The sequence below is a fragment of the Carlito syrichta genome, unplaced genomic scaffold (genome assembly GCF_000164805.1).
Source record: "Carlito syrichta isolate Samal-C Ts95f unplaced genomic scaffold, Tarsius_syrichta-2.0.1 Scaffold314290, whole genome shotgun sequence".
Lineage (NCBI taxonomy): Eukaryota > Metazoa > Chordata > Mammalia > Primates > Tarsiidae > Carlito > Carlito syrichta.
In genome coordinates this window covers 82,028-90,523 of record NW_007258386.1, presented here as the reverse complement: position 1 = coordinate 90,523, position 8,496 = coordinate 82,028, and the positions used below count along the sequence as shown (strand labels likewise).

At 45.6% G+C, this 8,496-nt stretch overlaps 1 protein-coding gene across 2 annotated transcripts in view; it reads left to right on the top strand.

Annotated features, from left to right (window-relative positions):
- SCAP (SREBF chaperone) overlaps window positions 1-8,496 on the top strand; it is a 39,128-nt gene that overhangs the window by 8,243 nt on the left and 22,389 nt on the right. For both annotated transcript variants that reach the window (XM_021719178.1, XM_021719179.1), the window contains one exon: window positions 8,129-8,258. In XM_021719178.1, coding sequence (XP_021574853.1) covers window positions 8,129-8,258 — 130 coding nt within the window. The remainder of the gene's footprint in view (window positions 1-8,128; window positions 8,259-8,496) is intronic.

The window sequence follows — 8,496 nt, the reverse complement described above, 5'->3', positions numbered from 1 at the left end:
CCACTCACCTCAGTCTCCCAAAGGCGTGGGATTACAGGCTGAGCCACCAAGCCCGGCTTCCTTAGTTCTTTCAAAACTGATGCTTGCATGGAGGTCCAGTAAGTGGTAGGTGCTATAGCTGACAGGTCCATGTGACAGATCAAAACCTGTACTTCTCCACTGTATCATGGTGGTATGAACGTCTTTGAAGAACACTGGTGCTGATACTTTTCATTGCAGAGAGTTTGCTCCTTAACAAGAGGACTGAGAAAGAGGGATTCTAGCTGTGGTGGGCCAGGTAGGATCTACCTAGATAGAGAACAGAGAAGCTTTATGAGGTGAGTGGCCCTACTCAACAGAAATTGAGGAGAGAACATAAAGGTGGGTTTTATAGACACCTTAAACTATGTTGCCAAGCACTGTGCCAGGACCCATGATATGGAGACACAGTCCCTCCTCTCAAAACCCCACAGTATCAGCCCAATGTCATTGGATGAAATGCATAGCAGATGTGACATAACTTTGGTGCATTGAGAGAAGATGTCCAGGAGGCTTCCTAGGAGGAGAACACCCAAGCTAAGACTTGCAGGAAGAATATGTGGCATCTTTTTCACCTCCCTTACTGTTTGTAAGGTGGTGGTCATTCAGCATTCAGCTCAGCTCCCCACTCCCCCAGCAAAAGGGTGGGCTCGTACCCTGGCATGCCCTTCTGGGCTACTGCTGGCCTCCTTTGGTTTCACCCTCTGTGGGCACTATGGTTTCCTCTTATCTTGTTGTCACACTGTTCTTCTTTGAAGAGGAAAGACCTTTCTGTACTACCACATTCTTTTTTTTTGAGTTGGAGCTCACTCTGTCACCCAGGCTGGCATGCAGTGGCATGCTCACGGTCACTACAGCCTTGACCTGCAGGGCTCAGGCAATCCTTCTGCCTCAGCTTTCTAAGTAGTTGAAATTACAGGCTCATACCACCATCCCCGACTAATTTTTAAATTTATTGTAGAGATGAGGTCTTGCCAAGCTGTCTAGGCTGGTCTCGAACCTGTGGGCTCAGGCAGTCCTCTCACCTTGGCCTCCCAAAGTCCTGGGATTATAAGTGTGAGCCACCGCACCCGGCCACTGTCACATTCTCAGTGCTATGTACTTATTTTCCTAAACCAACATCTTTACCATATTATCTTAAGGTTGCTTTTTTCCCTCTTTCCTAAAAACCTGGTTGACCTAAGAAAAATTTTCTAAGGCTTGGTGAAGTCTCTCAGCCTCTAAAGACAATAAAGGTTGTGTAAGAGAACCCATAGATTCTGGAATTTTATGGCCAGTAGACTGGACATTGTGAACCGAGCTAAAGTCTGAGGAATACAAGCCTCACTATCTTCTACCCTGGAAGATTTTCTGTTCAGAGCAGCTCCCCCTTCTGCCAGATCATCTGGCTACCAACAAAAAACAAAAATAGACAGCTTTTAGTAGCTTTATGAGATATTCAGGTTCCATTTAATTGCTTACCTTTTATTTTTCCTGGGATGAGAAACTTGTTCAGCCTGAACCCAATGGATTACTTCACTTAATATCCCTGTTCAGGTCTAGCAGCCACCTGAGCTGTAGTAATACTTTCTACTCATCTCTGGTTCACCACCACTGCGTCACCCCAGAGAAAGTACATATAATACTAGAGTAGGTGGTGATCAATGATAGCTTAGGGATGTGCTTGTCTCTATCAGGTGGAAGAATCTGGGGAGTGAAAGCGAGCATGTATTTATGGGAAGTCAGACTCCCATCGAACAGCACTGAGGAGGTGTGACTTTATTCTCTGAGCTGTTGTTGAGGCTGTGGGTGTCCGTGACTGAGAACCAAGAACACTACTTCAAATAACCTCAGTGCTGAGCCTTTCAGGTGAGCTATAGTTAACTGTTCTTCCTGCCTGGCATCTGGGTGCAGTGACTGCTCTTTCCTCTGGGAAAGTATGATGAAACTTGTAGCAAATAGACACTGTGACAAGAGGTGTCTGCTTATATCTCCTAGAGGTTAGGCCACCGGGACCTGAGATGTCTCCCAGCAGCAGCTCAGCAAGGCAGAGGGTAATGTTGTTCTGGAACTGCCCTGGTAGCGGTAGGTACACCATGGGGTGAAGGAAGAGCGCCTGAGTGCCATGTAGGTGAACTGCCCTGTGTGCAGGTCAGAGAACAATGTGAGAGTTACTGAGTCACTTGTGAGTGTACAAGTTGCTGCTCATGGTGAGAAAAGTTGGGTTGAAACCTGGAGAGGAAGTTGGAATCACAGTGAGGCTATGCGAAACCTCCTGAAGATGATAATCCTGCAGGTGTTTGAGAACAGACTTGGCCCCTTTCCTACTCCTTTTTCTCTGCGGGAAGCAGTACCCTCAGGCTGAGGGTGGGCTTCTTGGTTGTGAGTCCTCTGCTTCTCAGCTTTTTTCCTGTCTGACCACATCACAGATTTCTCCGTGATCACCATGGCCCCTTAGGGGGTGCGCACACTGGGGGCTGTCAACTGACTTCCCTGTTTCTGTGTCCATATGGCTACTCTGTTGACCCATTTTTACATATTTTTTTGTGAACAAGAAAGAATTCTGAGTAACTGAAGCCCTGTTTGTGTCTGTGTTGTGGGGAACCAGGCTGGATAGCTGAGAATGAAGTCCCAAAGCACCTTTGACCTGTGCCCTAAAGCCTGGACCCAAGAGAACCCAAGTGGCCAGCCCCCTGCAGCTGCTCCATAACACTAATCTGTTTACATTCCAATGCCAGAGCCTCTTCCAAAGGAGAAGTTACCTCTGGCCTTACAAACAAGCGCCATAAAAGCTCTCAAAGCCCTGTAGGAGATCAGAGACTCCTTTATCACCCAAAATTTCCTCAAACAGGAATGGCAGTTAGAGCTCATAAATGTCCCCTTTATGGGGTTTTTCACTACCCCACCCTTAATCTTACATTGTTCTCCCTGAGGAGGGAAGAGAGAGAGACTATCTCCCATATTCCTTAGTATCTCCAGGGAAGTCTTGTGCAACATCTTCTCTGAGTCATTTCTGTGGTTGCTCCCTCTGTATGTTCTTAGTGACTTTTGAGCTTCCCATCACAGGTGATTGAGAGTGAATGTAGAGTGTAGAGCCAAGACCATCTACTTAATTTGCCAGACCCAGCGCAGCATGAAAACACAGGGCTGCTTATCCAAAAAGCAGGAGAAAAGTACCACTAAAGGTACTAAAATGCACTTTGGGAGGAGGTGAAAGGCATGGCCCTACCAAAATGCCCACTAGATGTGTTATGGTTCTGTCATCCCGGAATGGGGATGGTTGTTGCTTCACCACCCAAGACACAGTGAGGAGGTGGGGGAGTGTCTGATCCCAACCCTTCTTGCTTTTGCATCCAGGCCCCTGCCAGGGGGTGGCAGCAGATGCAACACCTGGCCTGAGAGGGGAAGGCCAGGTCCTAGGGTGCAAGGGTTGGGGAGCTGGTAGTAAAGAACCTGTCCCTGGGAGGAGGGATGACACATGAACCTATGCTTCAAGTCCTCAGTACATGATACATTATTCCATTGGACTTATAAAACCCAAGTTTTAGTTTGAACTCCCTTTGAGATGATCTGAGTGCAAGTAGCTCATGTACAAGCGGAATGCAAGTAGCTCATCATGTACAAGAGGTGGGGAAGTGAGATGTCTGGGAAGGCACATCAACCAGCAGATTACCACCATGGCCCAGAGTAATTCTGGGAGTGCTGAGAAATAGTGCTACCCAACTGAGTGTGGGGGAGCTGGGCTGTCTAGGCCAAGGATCTGCAAACTCCATAACTGGCCAGAAAGTAAATACTTTAGGCCTTGCCAGCCACATGCAGTTTCTGTCACATATTCTTTTTGTTTTCTGTTTTTGTTTTATATAACCCTTTAAAAGTATTAAAACTGTTCTTACTCACAGACTTTATGCCAGAAGAGGTCATGGGTTGGATTTGATCCATGTGCTGTTGTCTGCCGACTCCTAATCTATACAGTAGCAGCATCAACCACTGCATTACTCCCTAGCACTTGTTGGCCTGTCTTACTTAGGGAGAGTGGCCTCCAGCAGCAATAGACCATCCTTGGGCAAAGAGGTGCAACTGCTGGCAGTTGGAAATTGAGCCAGCATACTCAGAAATAAGATCAGAGAGGTAAGGGTAGGGCACCAGCAGCCTTTGGGGAAGTCTTAGGTGGCCATATACAGGGAACATGCTATGCATGCATGGCAGCAGGAAGGTGTTTGGAATATGGACACTGGGGAATGGTCCAGTCAGGACATAGCAGGAGAGGAGGACTGTGATACTAATGGACTTATAAGCCATGCTGGGAAATTTGGACTTCAGTTCCATACCTGATGAGGGGATAAGTGATTTTAGGGGTAGAATTAAGAAGTCCAATTAAACTAGTATGCTACTGTAGGTGAGAGTTGATGGTTGCTTAGCCTAAGTGGAAGCATTGGAGGTGGTGAGACATGGTTGATATGAAATATATTTTGAAGGTAGAGTCCTCAGAATTTTTTGAGGACCAGATGTGGGGTATAAGGGTCAAGATTAAAGTGCTTGGTCTGAGAAGCCAGATAGGTGGAGCTGAGTCAGGAAAAGCAGGGGAGGTTTTGAAGACCTGCTTCATTTCTGCTTGCCCCTGTAAGATCAGGGTGTGCCGAGATATAATTTGGTTCTAAAAAGTTTTGTGGAAGTAACACGGAGGTGGTGGTAGAAATACCTGGGCAGCTTCTTTCTTAAAATATCTTTAATCTTTTGTTTACCTGGAGAAAATGAGCATTTTAACTGGAAAAATTGCCTGACACTTTTCTTTCAAGCTTTCCTTTGCTCTGGAATGTGGTAGCCATGGAAAGTGATTATTCCCTGGCTTTTTGCATTTTTGCAGAATCTTTTTCTTGGCATTTTCCTTTGCATATGCTTTTTTTTTTGATTTGGAGTCTCACTCTGTGACGCAGACTGGAGTGCAGTGGTATGATCGTGGCTCACTGCAGTCTTGACCTCCTGGGTTCAGGCGATCCTTCCATCTCAGCCTCCTGAGTAGCTGAGACTATAGGCTAATTTTTTTTTTTTTGTAGAAACAAGGTCTCACTGTGTTTCCCAGGCTGGATCTCAAACTCCTGGTCTCAAGCACTTCTCCTGCCTCAACCTCCCAAAGTGCTGGTGAACCACCACACCTGGCTTTCTTTTGCCTCTGTTAAAAGGAATATATGGTTGTTAAAATTTTTAAATGAAAGAGAAATGTAATAGGAGGCAGTATTATGTTAAGAGCACAGACTCTGGGTCCAGATTTGCTGTGTTCATGTACTGGTTTTGTCACTTTTTTTTTTTTTTTTTTTTTTTGAGTGGGAGTCTTACTCTGTCACCCATGCTGGAGGGCAGTGTATGTTCCCGGCCACTGCAGCCTCAATCTGCTGGGCTAAGGCGATCCTTCCGCCTCAGCCTTCCAAGTAGCTGGAACTACAGGCATGTGCCACTATGCCTGGCTAATTTTGTGATTTATTGTAGAGATGCGGTCTGGCCAAGTTGCCCAGGCTGTTCTCAAACCTCCAGGCTCAGGCTGTCCTCTCACATCAGCCTCCCAAAGTGCTGGGATTATAGGCATGAGCCACCACGCCCAGCCTGGTTTTGTCACTTTCTAGAGGATCTGTAATCTCTGCATGTCTCATTGGGTTGTGGTGTGGCTTAAATGAGTAAACAGAGGGAAGGCACTTGGATCAGTGACTGTCATGCAGTAGGTACTGTGAGTTAGAAACCATCATCATTGGTTCACAGATACAGGCAGGTCCACTTGTCAGTGATAAGAGCCACATCGGGATGAGTTTTTATGAGCACTTTGGCAGCTCATAGGAGAAGGGTCCCCAAAACTAACTGTGAAAAGGGGAAGACTTCTGGGGACAAATGATACTATAACTGAGGCCTTGAAGATGAGGGGTCATCTAGAAGAAGAATGGGCATCTTTCCTTCTATGGGTCATAATGGGAAAAATATTAAGAATGGGCAAGACTGTTTCCTGTTTCAGAGCCTCAGAAGCAGAGAGGAGGAGACACACCCTACCGAGTTATATATGGCTCCAGGGCAAGGTTGGAGAAGGACTGTGAGCCATTTTGAGCATTTCAAGAGATTTTATCCTAAGAAAGTGGGCACTCTGACGTGTGCTGCCTTTCAGTCTCTTCCTGCTGGAATATTCAGACTCCTGAAATTCACAGATGCATTTAATATTTCAAATCTTGAGAAACAAGTTGTGTTTAGTTATAATATATATACATATATTTTGAGGTGGATTCTCACTCTGTTGCCCAGGCTGGGGTGCAGTGACACACTCACGGCCACCCCAGCATTGACCTGCTGGGCTTTGGTGATCCTTCCGCCTCAGCCTTCCAAGTAGCCAGAACTACAGGCGCGTGCCACCACACCTGGCTAATTTTTAAAATTTATTGTAGAGATGAGGTCTTGCCAAGTTTCCAATGTGGATGAATCTAGCAGCTACAATTTGAATGAAAGCAGCTAGTCACAAGAATGTATAAGCGGAATAGATAGTTTCGTTTGTATGACATTCAAGAATAAGCAACTAATCTGTGGTGATAGAAATGATGATAGTAGTTACCTTTGGTGGCGAGGGGAGTGGGCACGAGCCTGCCTTCTGAGGTTCTGGAAATTTTTTTTTTTTTTGAGTAGGAGTCTCACTTTATGGCCCTGGCTAGAATGCAGTGGCATACCCATAGCCACTGCAGCCTTTACCTGCTAAGCTCAGGTGATCCTTCCACCTCAGCCTTCCAAGTAGCTGGAACCACAGGCGTACCACCACACATGGCTAATTTTTTTATTTGTTGTAGAGATGAGGTCTTACCAAGTTGCCCAGGCTGGTCTCAAACCCCTGGACTCAGGCAATCCTCTTGCCTCCACCTCCCAAAGTGCTGGGATTACAGGCATGAGCCACCATGCCGGGCTTGGAAATGTTTTATAGCTTGATCTTAGGTAATGGTTACACAGGTGTATGCATGTGTAAAAGCTCATTGTACTGTATACTTGAGATTTGTACGTTTCACTTTGTACAAGTTATTTCTGGAGTTTTTAAAAAGTGAGAACTAAAACAAAATGCATCTATTTGCCAACTTTTTGATGCAAGGCCAAGATTTTCCTTTCCATGTAGCATATTTTCCTTTCTATTTGACATGGTCTAGTGTAAACCACATCTTCAATGTATTATACACAGTTTTCGACTGGACATGGTGGCTCGCACCTGTAATCCTAGCACTTTGGGAGGAAGAGGCAAGATAATTGCCTGAGTCCAGGAGGAGTTTGAGACCAGCCTGGGCAACATAGTGAGACCTTGTCTCTACCATAAATCAAAAAATTAGCTGGGTGTAATTGCATATGCTTGCAGTCCCAGCTACTTATCACATCAGCCCAGCAGGTCGAGGCTTGGTAGCCGTGAGCGTGCCACTGCACTCTGGTCTGGGTGACAGAGTGAGACTCCGACTCAAAAAAAAAAAAAAGTATACACAATTTTCACAGTCTGTCCCTTTAAATGGAGCAATTGCTCAGCTAACTGAATTGGAATCTTTCTGGGTTTTTATAGTTTACTCCCATGTTTTTGACTGTTATCCTAGTCTAGTTTGAGAAGATGTGTTTTGTTTTGTTAAGCTAGAGTCTCACTCTATTGCCCAGGCTGGAGTGCAGTGGCACGCTCACAGCCACCACAGCCTCAACCTTCCAAGTAGTTGGAACCACAGGCACCCGCTTGACTAATTTTTGGACTTATCATAGAGACGAGGTCTCACCATGTTGCTCAGGCTGGTCTCTAACCCCAGGAGTGCTGGGATTACAGGCATGAGCCACCACGTCTGGCTGTTTAGTTTTTTTTTTTAGATCTTGCCTTTATTAAATTTCTGAAAACATTTAACCAGTCTGTTTTATTAATTGGGCTTTCTTGTAAGGGTTATGTGACTAAAATAAGTTTGAAAAATTCTAATGTGGGTGACATGAGTTTTAGCTGTGAAATTTTATTACTCTAATATTTTGTACATTTTTACAGTTCTCCTAGCAGAGAGTATATAGTTGTAACTGCAGAGGTTTCTATGTCACTGCTATCTCAGAGAAAACTCTGCCTCTCACGATGTCCTAACTCTTCTCTCCTTTTTGTTCATCCCAGCTATCCACTGCTGAAACTCCCCTTGCCAGGAACAGGACCTGTGGAATTCACCACTCCTGTGAAGGATTACTCACCCCCGCCTGCAGATTCTGACCACAAACAGGGAGAGCCTAATGAGCAGCCAGAGTGGGTAGGTACTCAGCATGTGCCCACAAAAGGCACGGGAGCTGAGGGAGGTTGGACGAGGTAGCGTTCTGTGAGTAAGATTGGGGGTAATCAGCTTCTCTTTTGTGAATTCATGTACTTGAGTCATAAATATTCAGTTATAAATTTAATGAATAACCTTCTTTGAAAAGATATACTGGGCCGGGCTCGGTGGCTCAGCCTGTAATCCTGTGCTTTGGGAGGCCGAGGTGAGTGAATTGCCT